This window comes from Nerophis lumbriciformis, linkage group LG29 (assembly GCF_033978685.3).
Source record: "Nerophis lumbriciformis linkage group LG29, RoL_Nlum_v2.1, whole genome shotgun sequence".
NCBI classification, from domain to species: domain Eukaryota; kingdom Metazoa; phylum Chordata; class Actinopteri; order Syngnathiformes; family Syngnathidae; genus Nerophis; species Nerophis lumbriciformis.
The window spans coordinates 24,926,941-24,949,142 of record NC_084576.2 but is presented as its reverse complement, the minus strand read 5'-3'; the positions used below and the strand labels follow the sequence as shown (position 1 = coordinate 24,949,142).

Sequence of the window (22,202 nt, the reverse complement as noted above, 5' to 3'; positions counted from 1 at the left end):
TGTAGAGATGGAGGTGTAGAGATGGAGGTGTAGATATGGAGGTGTAGAGATGGAGGTGTAGAGATGGTGTAAAGGTGGAGGTGTAGAGATGGAGGTGTAGAGATGGTGTAAAGGTGGAGGTGTAGAGATGGAGGTGTAGAGATTGAGGTGTAGAGATGGAGGTGTAGATATGGAGGTGTAGAGATGGAGGTGTAGAGATGGTGTAAAGGTGGAGGTGTAGAGATGGAGGTGTAGAGATGGAGGTGTAAAGATGGAGGTGTAGAGATGGAGGTGTAGAGATGGAGGTGTAAAGAGGTGAGTGGGGGTAAAAAAAGATGGAGTGGAGCACCTGACAGCAACATAGGATCTTTGTCCTGACTCTTCTTCACGTGATCCGACTCTCCCGTCAGCGAGCTCTCGTCGATCTTCAGGTCGTTGCCTTGGATCAGGATGCCGTCAGCGGGGAGCAGATCACCTGGAAGGACAGGCGGCGCACATGAGACACACACACACACACACACACACACACACACACACACACACACACACACTCACCGTATTTGACTTGGGCGATGTCGCCGACCACAATGTCGGCCACGTTGATGTGGGTCAGCTGACCCGCCCTGACCACGGAGAACTTCTGTTCCTGCTCGATGCGATTCTGTAGACCACGGAACTGTTTCTCTTTGCTCCAGTCATTGAAGGCGGTCACCAGGACCACACACACCACCGACAGCAAGATGGCCGCGCCCTCGATCCAGCCCGCCTCCGCCTCGCCCTCCTCGCCCCCGCCGCCCGCCGCCTTGCCGCAACCTGACCCCAGAATACATAACCTCGTTTATTCATACTTTACTGGGACAGAAATACTGGACAATAGTTTATAATTAATACAGAGTGACTCCAATAATACATCCAAATTGTTGATGAATAATAACTCATTTCATTAGGTACACACTCCATTATTATATTCACTCATTCATTTTATTATTTGTATTGTAGTTTGTGTAGTTTGTTGGAGAGTAAAAATATCATTACATTTAATTAAATTATTCATATAAATGTATCATTAATTTATCATTATTATAGCAGTTAAAGTTTGTGTAGTTTGTTGGAGAGTTAAAATAAAATACAGCAAAATATTATTAAATGTAATTACATTAATCATATAAATTTAGCATTAATTTATCATTATTATAGCATTTATAGTTTGTGTAGTTTGTTGGAGAGTCCAAATAAAATGGTGCAAAATATCATTACATTTAATTAAATAATCATATACATTGATCATTAATTTGTCATTATTATAGCATTTATAGTTTGTGTAGTTTGTTGGAGAGTCAGAATAAAATACAACAAAATATCATTAAATGTAATTAAATTATTCATATAAATATATAATTAATTCATTATTATTATAGCATTTATAGTTTGTGTAGTTTGTTGGAGAGTTAAAATACAATACAACAAAATATCATTAAATTATTCATATAAATTAATCATTAATGTATCACTATTACAGCATTTATAGATTGTGTAGTTTGTTAGAGAGTCAAAATGAAATACAACAAAATATCATTAAATTTAATGCAATTATTCATATAAATTTATCATTATTGTGTTTCTAGTTTGTGCAGTTTGTTGGAGAGTCAAAATAAAATACAGCAAAATACCATTAGATGTAATTAAATTATTCATACAAATGTATCATTAATTCATCATTATTATAGCATTTATAGTTTGTGTAGTTTGTTGGAGAGTCTAAATAAAATACAACATAATATCATTAAATGTAATTAAATTATTCATATAAATTTATCATTTTTGTGTTTCTAGTTTGTGTAGTTTGTTGGAGAGTCAAAATAAAATACAGCAAAATATTAAATGTAATTCAATTATTCATATAAATGTATCATTGATTTATCATTATTATAGCATTTATAGTTTGTGTAGTTTGTTGGAGAGTCAAAATAAAATACAGCAAAATATCATTACAATTAATTAAATTATTCATATAAATCTATCATTAATTTGTCATTATTATAGCATTTATAGTTTGTGTAGTTTGTTGGAGAGTTAAAATAAAATACGGCAAATTATCATTAAAATGTATTAAATGATTCATATACATGCATCAATAATTGATCATTATTATAGCATTTATAGTTTGTGTAGTTTGTTGGAGAGTCAAAATAAAATACAGCAAAATATCATTACAATTAATTAAATTATTCATATAAATCTATCATTAATTTGTCATTATTATAGCATTTATAGTTTGTGTAGTTTGTTGGAGAGTTAAAATAAAATACGGCAAATTATCATTAAAATGTATTAAATGATTCATATACATGCATCAATAATTTATCATTATTATAGCATTTATAGTTTGTGTAGTTTGTTGGAGAGTCAAAATAAAATACAGCAAAATATCATTAAAATTAATTAAATTATTCATATAAATGTATCATTAATTCATCATTATTATAGCATTTATAGTTTGTGTAGTTTGTTGGAGAGTCAAAATAAAATACAGCAAAATATCATTAAATTTAATTAAATTATTCATATCAATTTGTCATTGATTTATCATTATTATAGCATTTATAGTTTGTGTAGTTTGTTGGAGAGTCAAAATAAAATACAGCAAAATATCATTAAAATTAATTAAATTATTCATATAAATGTATCATTAATTCATCATTATTATAGCATTTATAGTTTGTGTAGTTTGTTGGAGAGTCAAAATAAAATACAGCAAAATATCATTACAATTAATTAAATTATTCATATAAATCTATCATTAATTTGTCATTATTATAGCATTTATAGTTTGTGTAATTTGTTGGAGAGTTAAAATAAAATACGGCAAATTATCATTAAAATGTATTAAATGATTCATATACATGCATCAATAATTTATCATTATTATAGCATTTATAGTTTGTGTAGTTTGTTGGAGAGTCAAAATAAAATACAGCAAAATATCATTAAAATTAATTAAATTATTCATATAAATGTATCATTAATTCATCATTATTGTAGCATTTATAGTTTGTGTAGTTTGTTGGAGAGTCAAAATAAAATACAGCAAAATATCATTAAATTTAATTAAATTATTCATATCAATTTGTCATTGATTTATCATTATTATAGCATTTATAGTTTGTGTAGTTTGTTGGAGAGTCAAAATAAAATACAGTAAAATATCATTAAAATTAATTAAATTATTCATATAAATCTATCATTAATTTGTCATTATTATAGCATTTATAGTTTGTGTAGTTTGTTGGAGAGTTAAAATAAAATACGGCAAATTATCATTAAAATGTATTAAATGATTCATATACATGTGTCATTAATGTATCATTATTATAGCATTTATAGTTTGTGTAGTTTGTTGGAGAGTCAAAATGAAATGTAGCAAAATATCATTAAAAAAAAAAAAATTCATATAAATGTATCATTAATTTATCATTATTATAGCATTTATAGTTTGTGTAGTTTGTTGGAGACTCAAAATAAAATACAACAAAATATCATTAACTTTAATTCAATTATTCATATAAATGCATCATTATTGTGTATCTAGTTTGTGTAGTTTGTTGAAGAGTCAGAATAAGATACAGCAAAATATCATTAAATTTGATTTAATTATTCATATAAATCTATCATTAATTTATCATTACTATAGCATTTATAGTTTGTGTAGTTTGTTGGAGAGTCAAAATAAAATACAGCAAAATATCATTAAAATTAATTAAATTATTCATATCAATTTATAATTAATTTATCATTATTATAGCATTATAGTTTGTGTAGTTTGTTGGAGAGTCCATAAAATACAGCAAAATATCATTACATTTAACTAAATTATTCATATAATTTATCATAAATGTATTATTATTATAGCATTTATAGTTTGTGTAGTTTGTTGGAGATTCAAAATAAAATACAACAAACATTTTATTATGTTAAATTATTCATTAACCATCTTATCATTTCATCATTAATTACAAAATATTATATTATTTACTGTATAGTTTGTTGGCAAGTACAAATAAAATACAGCAAAAAACTATTAAATTGAATCATTATTAATCATATAAATTGATCATTATTATAGCATTTATAGGTTGTGTAGTTTGTTGGAGAGTCAAAATAAAATAGGGAAAAATATCAATAAATGTAATTAAATTAGTCATTTATCATAAAAATGTATCATTGATTCATCATTATTATATAATTTAGTTTGTGTAGTTTGTTGGAGAGTCAAAATAAAATACAGCAAACTACATTTAAAATGAATTAATTTAATCATTAACCATCCTATCAATTCATAATTAATTGAAAAATATTATATAATTTACTGTTTAGTTTGTTGGTAATTAAAAATTAAATCTAATGATATCAAATACGTCATTATTTATTATAATTGTTATAGCATGTATAGTTTGTTGGAAAGTCAAAATAAAGTCAAGCAAAATACAACTAAATAAAATTATATTAAATTATTCATTATTTATCCTATCGATTCATCATCAATTTATACTTATGACAGTATTTTTGTGTAGTTAGATAGCCAGTCAAATTAAATGCAATTATATTAGAAAATAATCATTATTTAGCATATAGATAAATGTATAATTCATTTTAATACCACTATTATTGCACTTCTGCACTGTAAAAAATATCTGCCCAGGAATTCACCGTAAAAATAGTCACAATGTGTTTTTGTTACAAAATAAATCTAAATAAATTGTATTGTGTAATTGTGTTGAATTAAATTATATTGTATTAAATGTAATTTAATTCTGTTTTATTTTGCTATATTTAATACAATAAAATTTAATTAAATGTAACTATACTTTATTGTATTCATGCATGGAGTCTAAGTGTGAAGGTTATGAAAGTAGAATGTTTTGGATGCGACCACAGACGTCAACAGAATAGTGCATGAATGAATGAATATGAATAAGTGAGGGTGTTTACAAAGAGCTACTGAAGATGCGCACCAACACATCTGTGCGGGGGGGTGAGAGGTCAGAGGTCAGAGGCGACTCACTCACTCTGTCTGTCCACGTCTGGCGGTCTGTAGAAAGAAAGGCCAAGAGAGACGATGGCGGCCACTTCCAGGATGATGAGCGTGACATCCTGCAGCGCCTCCCACACTAACTGCACAAAGGTTTTTGGCTTTTTGGGGGGGATGACGTTCTGTCCGAACACCTGCTTCCTTCTGTCCAAGTCCTCCCACGTTGCGTCCACACCTGCAACACATCATCACACTCATTACAATTACATCCTCATACTGTCAGGTTGGTTATGTTTTACTTTTTCCTCTGTGTTTGTGTTTTATTTCCTGTCCGCGCTCTTATTTTGGTGCAGTTTCCTGCTTGTCTCCTTGAGCGCTGTTTCCCCTCACCTGTGGCTGATTGGCAGCCTGGCCACACCGGATCACTGAAGAAGAGTCAGGACAAAGATCCTATGTTGCTGTCAGGTGCTCCACTCCGATCTTTTTTCCCCCCACTCACCTCTTTACACCTCCATCTCTATACCTCCATTTCCTCACCTCCATCTCTACACCTCCATTTCCTCACCTCCATTTCCTCACCTCCATCTCTACACCTCCATCTCTATACCTCCATTTCCTCACCTCCATCTCTACACCTCCATCTCTACACCTCCATCTCTACACCTCCATCTTTACACCTCCATCTCTACACCTCCATCTTTACACCTCCATCTCTACACCTCCATCTCTACACCTCCATCTCTACACCTCCATCTTTACACCTCCATCTCTACACCTCCATCTCTACACCTCCATCTCTACACCTCCATCTCTACACCTCCATCTCTACACCTCCATTTCCACGCCTCCATCTCTACACCTCCATCTCCACACCTCCATCTTTACACCTCCATCTCTACACCTCCATCTCTACACCTCCACCTCTCCATCTTTACACCTCCATCTCTACACCTCCATCTTTACACCTCCATCTCTACACCTCTGTCTTTACACCTCCATCTACACACCTCCATCTCTACACCTCCATCTCTACACCTCCATCTTTAAACCTCCATCTCTACACCTCCATCTTTACACCTCCATCTCTGCACCTCCATCTTTAAACCTCCATCTCTACACCTCCATCTTTACACCTCCATCTCTGCACCTCCATCTTTACACCTCCATCTCTACACCTCCATCTCCACGCCTCCATCTTTACACCTCCATCTCTACACCTCCATCTTTACACTTCCATCTCTACACCTCCATCTTTACATCTCCATCTCCACACCTCCATCTTTACACCTCCATCTCTACACCTCCATCTCCACACCTCCATCTGTACACCTCCATCTTTACACCTCCATCACTACACCTCCATCTCCACACCTCCATCTTTACACTCTCCATCTCTACATCTCCATCTGTACACCTCCATCTTTACACCTCCATGTTTACACCTCCATCTCTACACCTCCATCTATCCATCTCCATCTTTACACCTCCACCTCTATCTTTACACCTCCATCTTTACACCTCCATCTATACACCTCCATCTTTACACCTCCATCTCTTCACCTCCATCTCCACACCTCCATCTTTACACCTCCATCTATCCATCTCCATCTTTACACCTCCATCTCTACACCTCCATCTTTACACCTCCATCTCTACCCCTCCATCTTTACATCTCCATCTCCACACCTCCATCATTACACCTCCATTTTTACACCTCCATCACTACACCTCCATCTCCACACCTCCATCTTTACACTCTGCATCTCTACATCTCCATCTGTACACCTCCATCTATTACACTTCCATCTCTACACCTCCATATCCACACCTCCATCTCCACACCTCCATCTTTACACCTCCATCTTTAAACCTCCATCTCTACACTTCCATCTTTACACCTCCATCTCCACACCTCCATCTCTACACCTCCAACTTTACACCTCCATCTCCACACCTCCATCCTTACACCTCCATCTTTACACCTCCATCTCTACACCTCCATCTTTACACCTCCATCTATCCATCTCCATCTTTACACCTCCATCTCTACACCTCCATCTTTACACCTCCATCTCTACACCTCCATCTTTACATCTCCATCTCTACACCTCCATCTCCACACCTCCATCTTTACACCTCCATCTTTACACCTCCATCTTTACACCTCCATCACTACACCTCCATCTCCACACCTTCATCTTTACACTCTCCATCTCTACATCTCCATCTGTACACCTCCATCTCTACACCTCCATCTCTACACCTCCATATCCACACCTCCATCTCCACACCTCCATCTTTACACCTCCATATCCACACCTCCATCGTTACACCTCCATCTCCACACCTCCATCTTTACACCTCCATATCCACACCTCCATCTCTACACCTCCAACTTTACACCTCCATCTCCACACCTCCATCCTTACACCTCCATCTTTACACCTCCATCTCCACACCTCCATCTCTACACCTCCATCTCTACACTTCCATCTCCACACCTCCATCTTTACACCTCCATATCCACACCTCCATCTCTACACCTCCAACTTTACACCTCCATCTCCACACCTCCATCCTTACACCTCCATCTTTACACCTCCATCTCTACACCTCCATCTTTACACCTCCATCTATCCATCTCCATCTTTACACCTCCATCTCTACACCTCCATCTTTACACCTCCATCTCTACACCTCCATCTTTACATCTCCATCTCTACACCTCCATCTCCACACCTCCATCTTTACACCTCCATCTTTACACCTCCATCACTACACTCTCCATCTCCACACCTCCATCTTTACACTCTCCATCTCTACATCTCCATCTCTACACCTCCATATCCACACCTCCATCTCCACACCTCCATCTTTACACCTCCATCTTTACACCTCCATCTCTACACCTCCATCTCTACACCTCCATCTCCACACCTCCATCTTTACACCTCCATATCCACACTTCCATCTCTACACCTCCAACTTTACACCTCCATCTCCACACCTCCATCCTTACACCTCCATCTTTACACCTCCATCTCCACACCTCCATCTCTACACCTCCATCTCTACACTTCCATCTTTACACCTCCATCTTTACACCTCCATCTTTACACCTCCATCTCCACACCTCCATCTTTACACCTCCATCTCTACACCTCCAACTTTACACCTCCATCTCCACACCTCCATCCTTACACCTCCATCTTTACACCTCCATCTTTACACCTCCATCTCCACACCTCCATCTCTACACCTCCATCTTTACGCCTCCATCGTCACGCATGTTTCCCGGTTTTGAAAATTCCCTGATTACCCAGAATTACCAGGAATTCCCCCCTTTGAAAATGAATGGGCAATATCCAAACCTCGTCGTTCCAACTTCCACACGCTCCACTCAAGCATTTCAGTTCCGCTCACACATATTGTCAGCTTGCACACATAGAACATTTACACACGCAATTCTTACCGCAGTTGCAAATTGTATACATGAACCTTATTATTGATACACAACTCAGTCACTTCACACCAAGGAAGGAAGTACATTGATTTTTCATCATACTGCTGACATTTTAGCACTCTGTGGCATCTCTGGAGGTGTTTACTTACCACACACACACACACACACACACACACACACACACACACACACACACTCACACTCACACTCACACACTCACACACACACACACACACACACACACACACACACACACACACACACACACACACACACTGAATTAATAATGAAGGCGGGCAAATGTCATAGGACATAAGTAAGCTATAACACAAAAAAACATATCCTCCACCTCAGGGTAAGCACAGTTTGCAAAAAGTAAAAGTAAGAACGTTAAAGTACGTTACTCTACCAACATTTTGGTACCAATCCCAGCAGGCACTAGACATTGAAATAACGTTGAGAACTTGTTGAATTAGGTCCTGACGTTGAGCAACTCAAACATAACGTTGAAACAACATGCTTTTTGACAACATTTAATCAATGTCAGGTTGTGACGTTGATTTTACCATTGAAATTTGGTCATTTTTCCAACCAATATTCTACAACACAAATACAATGTTGAAACAACATACTTTTTGACAACATTTAATCAATGTCAGGTTGTGACGTTGATTTGACCATTGAATTTTAGTCATTTTTCCAACCAACATTCTACAACACAAATACAACGTTGGAACAACATGCCTTTTGACGACGTTTAATTAAAATCAGGTTGTGACGTTGATTTGACCATTGAAATTTGGTAATTTCCCAACCAATATTCTACAATACAAGTACAATGTTGAAACAACATACTTTTTGACTACATTTAATCAATGTCAGGTTGTGATGTTGATTTTACCATTGAAATTTGGTCATTTTTCCAACCAATATTGTACAACATAAATACAACGTTGAAACAACATGCTTTTTGACAACGTTTAATCAATGTTGGATTCTGATGTTGATTTGACCATTGAAATTTGGTCATTTCCCAACCAATATTCTACAACACAAATACAACGTTGGAACAACATGCCTTTTGACGACGTTCAATTAAAATCAGGTTGTGACGTTGATTTGACCATTGAATTTTGGTCATTTCCCAACCAATATTCTACAATACAAGTACAACGTTGAAACAACATGCTTTTTGATTACATTTAATCAATGTCAGGTTGTGATGTTGATTTTACCATTAAAATTTGGTCATTTTTCCAACCAATATTCTACAACACAAATACAACGTTGAAACAACATGCTTTTTGACGACATTTAAACAATGTTGGATTCTGACGTTGATTTGACCATTGAATTTTGGTCATTTCCCAACCAATATTCTACAACATTAACAAATCATTGAAACAACCTGCTTTTTGACAACGTTTAATCAATGTTGGATTCTTACGTTGATTTGACCATTGAGATTTGGTCATTTCCCAACTATTATTCTACAACATTATTACACAATTGAAACAACATGCTTTTGACGACGTTTAATCAATGTTGGATTCTGACGTTGATTTGACCATTGAATTATGGTCATTTCCCAACCAATATTCTACAACACAAATACAACGTTGAAACAACATGCTTTTTGACAACGTTTAATCAATGTCAGGTTGTAACGTTGATTTGACCTTTGAATTGTGGTCATTTTTTCAAACAATATTCTACAACATAAATACAACGTTGAAACAACATGCTTTGTGACAATGTTTAATCAATGTTGGATTCTGATGTTGATTTGGCCATTGAAATTTGGTCATTTCCCAACTATTATTCTACAACACAAATACAACGTTGAAACAACATGCTTTTTGACAGCGTTTAATCAATGTCAGGTTGTGACGTTGATTTGACCATTGAATTTTGGTCATTTTTCCAACCAATATTCTACAACACAAATACAACGTCGAAACAACATGCTTTTTGACAACATTTAATAAATGTCAGGTTGTGACGTTGATTTGACCATTGAAATTTGGTCATTTTCCCAACCAATATTCTACAACATTAATACATCATTGAAACAACATACTTTTTGACAACATCTAATCAATGTCAGGTTGTGACATTGATTTGACCATTGAATTTTAGTAATTTTCCCAACCAACATTCTACAACACAAATACAACGTTGAAACAACATACTTTTTGACAACATTTAATCAATGTTGGATTCTGACGTTGATTTGACCATTGAATTATGGTCATTTCACAACCAATATTCTACAACAGAAATACAACGTTGAAACAACATGCTGTTTGACGACGTTTTTCCAATGTCAGGTTGTGACGTTGATTTTGTCCATTGAAATTTTGGTCATTTCCCAACCGACAACCTAAATCCAACGTTAGACATCAACATTGTCTCACTTTACAAATATTACTATTTTTACATATTTGTACAGATCCACCCATCTGTTTACATGAAGGCGCGCTAGCTTGCTGTTAGTGGTGAGCTATTGTATCCTCCTACGGTGTATAGTGAAGCATGTTTAGCTATTCCTCGTCCTGCAGGGATGATACTTGTAAGAAACTCACTTTATTTGTCGCCACGGAGGCCAGGATTTTTTTATTTAGAAGTAACTAAGTAGCTAACTACTAGCTAGCCAACAGCTACGAGCTCGCTATGTTTTAAATGATGAGCGCCAGCTTTATTGTTAGTTTTGACGCCAAAATTCTGTCTCCACACTGTTTCTGCTTGTAAGTGCTGTGTGTGAGGCGCGTGAAAAAAAATGACGGGTATATTTCAAATGCAGTATAGCATCATTAGCTCCGCGTATTTTTTTAGTAAAACCCTAAACACAATACAGTAAAAGTCAGAACTTTGACATACTGTATGTTGTAAAAGTAACCATTTTAGAGTACGTTGTTGTACTACATTGTCATAAACATAATACAGTCGTCTCTACCGAAAGTGTATATTATGAAATATGTATTTTACGCATTATTTTATCTATTCATGTAATTTACAATGTTTGTATATTTTAAATGTGTTTGTCTTCATTTTAAATTTGGGACTGGAGGTGGAAATTTTATATAATTTCACTAAAATATCGCAATAAGATTTCTATAGGATTATTTTATTTATTTAACATAACATTACACTTTTCTGATAAATCCTCCAAGGACTACTCAGTCTGTAGTAAACGCTGCCTTCATGAACATTACGTAAACTGGAGTTTGCCTCCTGAAGGTGAACTAGAAACGCAGGACCAACAGAAGCTTCCGGCGTCGGTCGACTTTGACCGTCGCACATCTACAGTCCCTCAGGCAGGACCAGAGTCCAGACTTCAGTGCAGGACCGGGTTACTAATGAGGTACACGCCAGGGGGAGGAGCCTGTGAGTCATTACTGGAAATAAGGTCAGGGGTCACTGTTGTTGGACTATATTCCTTCTGTGTGCTGCAGGAACACAAGAGGTTGGGAAAGTGGCCGTGCCAGCAACCTGTGGGTTCCTGGTTCGATCCCCACCTTCTGCCAGCCTCGTCACATCCGTAGTGTCCTTGAGCAAGACACTTCACCCTTGCTCCTGATGGGTCCTGGTTAGGGCCATCAGTGTGTGAATGTGGAAATAGTGTCAAAGCGCTTTGAGTACCTTGAAGGTAGAAAAGCGCGATACAAGTATAACCCATTTATATTTATTATTTATAAAAGAGTCTTTCTCGGACAGGGAGGTCCGACTCCCTATTATTGAGGGCCACGTTGCAACTATGGCTGCCTTCAGAGGGCCACATTAATTCATGTGACAGACCGCATTAATTAATGTGGAAGGGCACCTTGAATGACATGGCAGCCCAGTTTAAATGAGGTGACATGAGGTGACACGAGTCACATTAAATGAGGTGACAGACCATATTAAATGATGTGGCGGACCAAATTAAATTAAGTGACGGACCACATTAAATGAGGTGACGGACCACGTTAAGTGACGTGACGGACCACATTAAATGAAGTGACGGACCACATTAAATGATGTGGCGGGTCACATTAAATGAGGTAACTGACCACGTTAAATGATGTGGCGGGTCACATTTAAAGAAGTGACGGACCACGATAAATGAAGTGACGGACCACGTTAAATGACGTGGCGGACCACCTTAAATGAAGAGACGGACCACATTAAATGAAGGGACAGACCACATTAAATGATGTGACGGACCACATAAAATGAGGAGACTGTCCACATTAAATGAAGTGACGGACCACATTAAATTGTGTGGCGGGTCACATTAAATGAGGTGACAGACCACGTTAAATGACGTGACGGACCACATTAAATGAAGAGATGGACCAAATTAAATGAGATGACGGACCACATTAAATGATGTGACGGACCACATTAAATGAAGTGATGGACCGCATTAAATGCAGAGACGGACCACATTAAATGAAGTGACGGACCACATTAAATTATGTGGCGGGTCACATTAATTGAGATGACAGACCACATTAAATGATGTGACGGACCACATTAAATGACGTGAAGGACCACATTAAATGAAGAGACGGACCACATTAAATGAAGAGATGGACCACATTAAATGAAGTGACGGACCACGTTAAATGATGTGGCGAGTCACATTAAATGAAGTGATGGACCACATTAATGATGTGACGGACCACATTAAATAAAGTGATGGACCACGTTAAATGAGGTGACGGACCACATCAAATGAAGTGACAGACCACATTAAATGAGGTGACGGACCACGTTAAATGACGTGACGGACCACTTTAAATGAAGTGACGGACCACTTTAAAGGAAGTGATGGACCACATTAAATGACGTGACGGACCACGTTAAATGAAGTGACTACATTAAATGACATGACAGGCCACTATAATGAGGTGACGGACCACATTAAATGATGTGGCATGTCACATTAAATGAGGTGACAGACCACGTTAAATGATGTGGCGTGTCACATTAAATGAGGTGACGGACCACATTAAATGATGTGACGGACCACATTAAATGACGTGACGGACCGCATTAAATGAAGAGACGGACCACATTAAATGAAGTGATGGACCACATTAAATGAAGAGACGGACCACATTAAATGAAAAGACGGACCACTTTAAATAAAGTGACGGACCGCGATAAATGAAGTGACGGACCACGTTAAATGAGGTGACAGACCACGTTAAATGATGTGGTGTGTCACATTAAATGAGGTGACGGACCACATTAAATGAAGTGACGGACCACATTAAATGATGTGGCGTGTCACATTACATGAGGTGACAGACCACATTAAATGATGTGGCGTGTCACATTAAATGACGTGACGGACCACTTTAAAGGAAGTGATGGACCACATTAAATGAAGTGACGGACCACATTAAATGAGGTGACAGACCACATTAAATGAAGTGACGGACCACTTTAAAGGAAGTGATGGACCACATTAAATGAAGTGACGGACCACATTAAATGACGTGACGGACCACATTAAATGATGTGGCGTGTCACATTAAATGACGTGACGGACTCCATTAAATGAAGAGACGAACCGCATTAAATGAAGAGACGGACCACATTAAATGAAAAGACGGACCACTTTAAATAAAGTGACGGACCGCGATAAATGAAGTGACGGACCACGTTAAATGAGGTGACAGACCACGTTAAATGATGTGGTGTGTCACATTAAATGAGGTGACGGACCACATTAAATGAAGTGACGGACCACATTAAATGATGTGGCGTGTCACATTACATGAGGTGACAGACCACATTAAATGATGTGGCGTGTCACATTAAATGACGTGACGGACCACTTTAAAGGAAGTGATGGACCACATTAAATGAAGTGACGGACCACATTAAATGAGGTGACAGACCACATTAAATGAAGTGACGGACCACTTTAAAGGAAGTGATGGACCACATTAAATGAAGTGACGGACCACATTAAATGACGTGACGGACCACATTAAATGATGTGGCGTGTCACATTAAATGACGTGACGGACTCCATTAAATGAAGAGACGAACCGCATTAAATGAAGAGACGGACCACATTAAATGAAGTGATGGACCACTTTAAATGAAGTGACAGACCACATTAAATGAAGTGACAGACCACATTAAATGAGGTGACAGACCACATTAAATGAAGTGATGGACCACATTAAATGAAGTGATGGACCACATTAAATGAAGTGACAGACCACATTAAATGAAGTGACGGACCACTCTAAAGGACGTGATAGATCACATTAAATGAAGTGATGGAGCACGTTAAATGACGTGACTACACTAAATGACATGACAGGCCACAATAATGAAGTGACAGACCACATTAAATGAAGTGACAGACCACATTAAATGAGGTGACAGACCACATTAAATGAAGTGATGGACCACATTAAATGAAGTGATGGACCACATTAAATGAAGTGACAGACCACATTAAATGAAGAGACGGACCACATTAAATGAAGTGACGGACCACTCTAAAGGACGTGATAGATCACATTAAATGAAGTGATGGAGCACGTTAAATGACGTGACTACACTAAATGACATGACAGGCCACAATAATGAAGTGACAGACCACATTAAATGAAGTGACAGACCACATTAAATGAGGTGACAGACCACATTAAATGAAGTGATGGACCACATTAAATGAAGTGATGGACCACATTAAATGAAGTGACAGACCACATTAAATGAAGAGACGGACCACATTAAATGAAGTGACGGACCACTCTAAAGGACGTGATAGATCACATTAAATGAAGTGATGGAGCACGTTAAATGACGTGACTACACTAAATGACATGACAGGCCACAATAATGAGGTGACAGACCACAATAAATGATGTGGCGGTCCACTTTAAATGAGGTGGCGGGCCAGATCAGTTTGAGTCTGCCACATGTCACATGTCCTAGAAGCATAGAACTGTCCAACAAGGTCTGATTGACTTTACCTTCAACTGGGGAGGTTCTGAGTCTGGCACAAAGTCCGTTCACGTCTCCGTAGCTCTCCTGGATCCTGGCGGCGGCCTCGGCCCCTCTCAGCTCCATGAGCGAGCGCAGCTCCTTCAGCGAGCAGCTGAACTCCGTGTCCAGGTAGGCCTCGCCGCGGCGGCCATGTTTGGCGTCGCGGGAAGAGCTGTTGGCCATGTCTCCTTCCGTGCGCCACTCAGGCCTTGCGGGAAGAACGCGGACTCAGTGGTCGGCCCGAGGCGCGGCCCTGGTCTGGCCTGGACTCTGTGACTGTGGACAAAACGTGGGAAGCGACGTCATCAGACCGCAGCGTATATTTAATCAGTCGCACTTCTTTTTACACTGGAACAGTGTTAGAAGCCACAGCTTGACCCATCATTTTTTAATCACGTGACTTCATCGAATGTTTTTGCTGTGTTGTTGGATCTTAAACCTGACCAGAGGTGGGTAGAGTAGCCAGAAATTGTACTCAAGTAAGAGTACTGTTACTTTAGAGATTTATTACTCAAGTAAAAGTAAGGAGTAGTCACCCAAATATTTACTTGAGTAAAAGTAAAAAGTATGTTGTAAAAAAACTACTCAAGTACTGAGTAACTGATGAGTAACATACACACACATATATATATATATATATATATATATATATATATATATATATATATATATATATATATATATATATATATATATATATATATATATATATACACACACATATACATATATATACACACACACATATATATATATATATATATATATATATATATATATATATATATATACATACATTGATATATACAGTATATAATTTATATATATATATTTTTTGCCGTTTTTGTTTACATGTTAATAGTGTTTTAATGAATATACATGCATGTTTAACACATATAGATTCCTTTCTTTCATGAAGACAAGAATATAAGTTGGTGTATTACCTGATTCTGATGACTTGCATTGATTGGAATCAGACAGTAGTGATGACAAACGGCCACGTTTTCAAATGGAGGAGAAAAAAAGTTCCTCCTTTCTGTCTAATACCACATGAAAGTGGTTGGTTTTTGGCATCTTATATGTCCAGCTTCCATATTCGTTTTTATACACTTTACAAGAAATACATTGGCGGCAAACTCCGTAGCTTGCTAGCTTGTTTGCGCAGGCTTTCGGAGACTCTTATTTTGAAAGCGCAGGCGCGATGGAGCGGCACTTTTATTGTGAAGACAGGAACTGTGCAGTCAGTCTTTAGGCTTTTGACGGGTTGTACGGTTGAAATAAAAAATGGTCTTTTTTCCTTCACACTTTTGATTGATTGATTGGAACTTGTATTAGTAGATTGCACAGTACAGTACATATTCCGTACAATTGACCACTAAATGGTAACACCCCAATAAGTTTTTCAACTTGTTTAAGTCAGGTCATGTGACCCCTGGCTATGTTTGATTGGTCCAACGTCACCAGTGACTGCATCTGATTGGTGGAACGGAGTGAACGTCACCAGTGACTGTATTTGTTGAAACGCAGGCACTCTGAAGGTCTGTCTGACAGACCAAAACAAACAAAGCGTGCATTAACAGATCGATAAAAATTAGTAGCGAGTAGCGAGCTGAATGTAGATAAAAGTAGCGGAGTAAAAGTAGCGTTTCTTCTCTATAAATATACTCAAGTAAAAGTAAAAGTATGTTGCATTAAAACTACTCTTAGAAGTACAATTTATCCCAAAAGTTACTCAAGTAGATGTAACGGAGTAAATGTAGCGCGTTACTACCCACCTCTGAAACTGACATTGAATAGAACAGGGGTTCTTAAACTGTGGCTCCATCGAGTGGTACACCAAATATTCAAACCCAGTGTCACTCTTCAAACTGTGTTATGTTACAGTGGCCAAAAAAAATCAAATGTTGTTGTTAAATAAAACCTTGTTTTAATGAATACGTAGGCCTACTAAGCTACTGTGTTTTAATGTTACTCATTATGCTGGTACTTGGAGAGCCAAGTGTCTTCTGAGGGGCTACTTGGTAAAATAGGTCATACAAAATATCAATACTTATCGATATAAAACACATGTATCGTGATAGTTTTCAGCCAAGCCCGAATTAAGTTTTTGTGCTGAAATAAGCAGGGGCGTCCATGGTAACGTTGCTTGGATGGCAACATATGTGGGTCCAAAACCTGAATGTACCTTTCAGCATTAATGGTGCCTTCACAGATGTGTAAGTTACCCATGCCTTGGGCACTAATACACCCCCATACCATCACAGATGCTGGCTTTTCAACTTTGCACCTAAAACAATCCGGATGGTTCTTTTCCTCTTTGTTCCGTAGGACACAACTTCCACAGTTCCCTAAAACAATTTGAAATGTGGACTCGTCAGACCACAGAACACTTTTCCACTTTGCATCAGTCCATCTTAGATGAGCTCGGGGCCCAGCGAAGCCGGCGGCGTTTCTGGGTGTTGTTGATAAATGGCTTTCGCTTTGCATAGTAAAGTTTTAACTGTAGCGACCAACTGTAGTTACTGACAGTGGTTTTCTGAAGTGTTCCTGAGCCCATGTGGTGATATCCTTTACACACTGATGTCGCTTTCTGATGCAGTACCGCCTGAGGGATCCAAGGTCACGGGCATTCAATGTTGGTTTTTAGCCTTGCTGCTTACGTGCAGTGATTTCTCCCGATTCTCTGAACCTTTTGATGATATTACAGACCGTAGATGGTGAAATCCCTAAATTCCTTGCAATAGCTGGTTGAGAAATGTTCTTAAACAATTTGCACACGCATTTGTTCACTAAGTGGTGACCCTCACCCTGTCCTTGTTTGTGAATGACTGAGCATTTCATGGAAGCTGCTTTTATACCCAATCATGGCACCCACCTGTTCCCAATTAGCCTGCTCACCTGTGGGATTTTCCAAATGAGTGTTTGACGAGCATTCCTCAACTTTCTCAGTCTTTTTTGCCACTTGTGCCAGCTTTTTTGAAACATGTTGCAGGCATCAAACTCCAAATGAGCTAATAGTTGCAAAAAATAACAAAGTTTTCCAGTTGGAACGTTAAATATCTTGTCTTTGCAGTCTATTCAATTGAATATAAGTTGAAAAGGATTTGCAAATCATTGTATTCTGTTTTTATTTGCCATTTACACAATGTGCCAACTTCACTGGTTTTGGGTTTTGTACACTTCGGTCTTCGTCGGACCTTTTGGAACAGACTACTATCAAAAATGTTTCTGATTTTGGGAGCACGGACGCTGTCTATGTGTGCGTGTGTGTGTGTGTGTGTGTGTGTGTGTGTGCGTGTGTGTGTGTGTGTGTGTGTGTGTGTGTGTGTTCCTGGCAAGCGGTGACCTCCGGCATAATCTGTGTCAATCAGTCAGCACAGCCTTAATCTGAGCGAGGGAGAAGCGGACGTATGGAAAAGGAGGAAGGTGAACGGACCGAGCAGAAGTCACGACACACACACACGCACACACACACATGCGCACACACACGCACACACACACACACACACACACACACGTCACGAAGCTTGTATGGCGAACCCTGTGCTGACTCCCACAAAATACATGCAAATAAAACACTATAAGTAGTAGTACTGTAACAAGGTAGTACATTGTCAATATAAAAAATTTTTTTTTACAAATTATAATAAAATTAAATAAATTATAAACATTTTTAAAAATTAGAAAAATAATTAAACAATTGTTTTTTAATTTTTTTAAATTAAAACAAAAAGGTAATATAAGGTATTAAAGTATAGATGAGAATAGGACAATAGCTAGTAAACAAAGCAGCTGATGACACACACAAGCCTCTACAAACAATGACTATCAATAACTGATAATAACAACAATAATAATAGTGAGGGGAGTCGAGGTTTCTCTGCTTAGGCTGCTGCCCCCGCGACCCGACTTTGGATAAGCAGAAAAAGATGGATAATAATAATAATAATAATAATACTTACATGAACTTCCTCCATGGCCTCTAGTGAGCAGCAGGTCTTAGCGTTGGTCTGAGTACTCTGAGCATCACACACACGCCTCCTGAAAGTGGCCATTACGTACACACACACACACACACACGCACAGGAGCAACACACACGGTGGCGTCCTCGAAGCGGCGCGCGGGTCAGAGAGGCGGTTTGTCCTTCAGCGAGCTCGCAGGCTTCTCTCCACGGCAGGAAAAAACAGGAGCTTGCTACATGATTATCTGAGGAAAGCCGCACCTAATCTAATTAGACAATCTGTGGCCACACTGCTGCTGCCGCCGCCACGCTAGCTCCGCCCCCCCCCTGGGAGCTCCGCCCACATGCACGTGCAACACCTTTGTGGGGGGGGGGGGGGGGGGACGTGGTTCTTGTCTACAAGGTCTTCACGCATCAGGGCTGCATGGACCTGGGATTCATGGGTCAGAGTTGTGAGATCAGGTTTTGATGGACCAAGGCTACCTAGTCCAGGACTATAAGGGTCAGGGGCATGGATCAGGGCTTGTAGGACCAGATCTGGACGAATCCAGGCTGCTTGGAAAGTACTGTCCAGGTCAGGGGCATGGATCAAGGCTGTAGGACCAGGTCTGGACGAACCCAGGCTGCTTGGATCCCTACTGTCCAGGTCAGGGGCATGGATCAGAGCTGTAGGACCAGGTTGAGATGGACTAAGGCAACTTAGACCAGTACTATAGAGGTCAGGGGCCTGAATCAGAGATGTACGACCATACTAGATGGACCAAGACTACTTAGGCTCGGACTATAAATGTCAGGGACAGGGATCAGCGCTGTAAAACCAGGTTTAGATGCACCAAGACTGCTTAGACTAGGATTATAAAGGTCAGGGGCATGGATCAGAGCTATGGGACTAAGTCTAGATGGACCAAGGCTACTTAGACCAGTACTGTAAAGATCAGGTACATGGACCAGAGCTATAGGACTAGGACTAAATGGACCGAGGATACTTAGATCAGTACTTCAGAGGTCAGGGACAGGGATCAGAGCTATAGGACTAGGTCTGCATGGACCAAGGGTACTAAGACAAGTACTTTAAAGGTCAGGGGCATTAATCAGAGTTATAGGACTAGGGCTAGATGGACTAAGGCTCCTTAGACCACTACCAAAAAGGTCAGAGACAGGGATCAGAGCTATAAGAACAGGGCTAGATGGAATAAGGCTACTTAGACCAGTACTGTAAAGGTCAGGTACATGGACCAGAGCTATGGGACTGGGACTAAATGGGCCGAGGATACTTAGACCAGTACTGTAAAGGTCAGGTACATGGACCAGAGCTATAGGACTAGGGCTAGATGGACTAAGGCTCCTTAGACCATTACCAAAAAGATCAGAGACAGGGATCAGAGCTATAAGAACAGGGCTAGATGGAATAAGGCTACTTAGTCCAGTACTGTAAAGGTCAGGTACATGGACCAGAGCTATAGGACTGGGACTAAATGGACAGAGGATACTTAGACAAGTACTTCAGAGGTCAGGGACAGGGATCAGTGTTATACGACTAGGTTTAGATGGACCAAGGGTACTTAGACAAGTACTTTAAAGGTCAGGGGCATTGATCAGAGTTATAGGATTAGGTCTAGTGGACTAAGGCTACTTAGACTAGTACTATAAAGGTCAGTGACAGGGATCAGAGCTATAGGACCAGGTCTCGATAGACTAAGGCTACTTAGACCAGTACTATAGCGTTTAGGGACATGGATCAGAGCTATAGGACCAGGTCTCGATAGACCACGGCTACCTAGACCAGTACTGTAAAAATCATGGGACACGGATCAGAGAACTAAGACCTGCAGGTCTAGGTGGACTAAGGCTACTTATCCCAGTACTCTAAAGGTCAGTGACAGGGATCAGAGCCATAAGACCAGGCCTAGATGGACTGTGGCTACTTAGACCAGTACTATAAAGTTTAGGGACATAGCTCAGAGCTATAGGACCAGGTCTAGATGGACTAAGGCTACTTGGACCCTGTACTATAAAGATTATGGGACATGGATCAGAGTTATAAGACCTGCAGGACTAAATGGACTAAGGCTACTTAGACCAGTACTATAAAGGTCAGTGACAGGGATCAGAGCTATAGGACCAGTTCTAGAGGGACTGAAGCTACTTCGACGACTGCTGTAAAGTTAAGAGACATAGATAAGAGCTACAGGACCAGGTCTAGATGGACTAAGACTACTTAGACCAGAACTATAAAGGTCAGTGACAGGGAGCAGCGCTATATGACCAGGTCTAGATGGACAAAAGCTACTTAGACGAAGTGCTATAAAGAAGGGACGTAGATCAGGGCTATAGGACCAGGTCTAGATGGACGAAGGCTACTTAGATGTGTGCTATAAAGTTAAGCGACACAGATCAGAGATATAGGACCAGGAATCGGAGGGCAAAGCTTTTAGGACTCATGGCTAAATGGTCAAAGTCTACATGATGCAGAGATATACAGACCAGGCCAACAGGTAGAGATGGTCCTGGTCCACATGGTCCTGAGTTACCCAGGTTTGGAGCTATATAGGCGAGGTCTACACGGTCCTGGTCTATATCTTCTAAAAACATATACAGCCATATGTTACAAGGATAAAGTCTACAAGAAGCGGGGTTACATAGATCAGGCCAAAAACAATTCACAGTACGACTATTGCTTGTAGCGACCCCCTGCTGTGACCCTTGACCTTTGATAAAGGTGTCCGAGTACTGCTGACCTGGGATCAGCCTGCAGCGATGTGTCGCC

The 22,202-nt window shown here is 39.0% G+C and overlaps 1 protein-coding gene across 2 annotated transcripts in view; it reads right to left on the bottom strand.

Annotated features, from left to right (window-relative positions):
- Positions 1 to 19,761, bottom strand: part of LOC133572025 (plasma membrane calcium-transporting ATPase 1-like) — a 55,476-nt gene extending 35,715 nt beyond the window's left edge. For both annotated transcript variants that reach the window (XM_061924642.1, XM_061924643.1), the window contains exons 1-5: positions 19,436 to 19,761; positions 15,461 to 15,749; positions 5,046 to 5,243; positions 535 to 792; positions 329 to 454 (exon numbers count right to left, since the gene is read on the bottom strand). In XM_061924642.1, coding sequence (XP_061780626.1) covers positions 329 to 454; positions 535 to 792; positions 5,046 to 5,243; positions 15,461 to 15,656 — 778 coding nt within the window. In that variant the 5' untranslated portion in view covers positions 15,657 to 15,749; positions 19,436 to 19,761. The remainder of the gene's footprint in view (positions 1 to 328; positions 455 to 534; positions 793 to 5,045; positions 5,244 to 15,460; positions 15,750 to 19,435) is intronic.
- Positions 19,762 to 22,202: the final 2,441 nt, after the last annotated feature.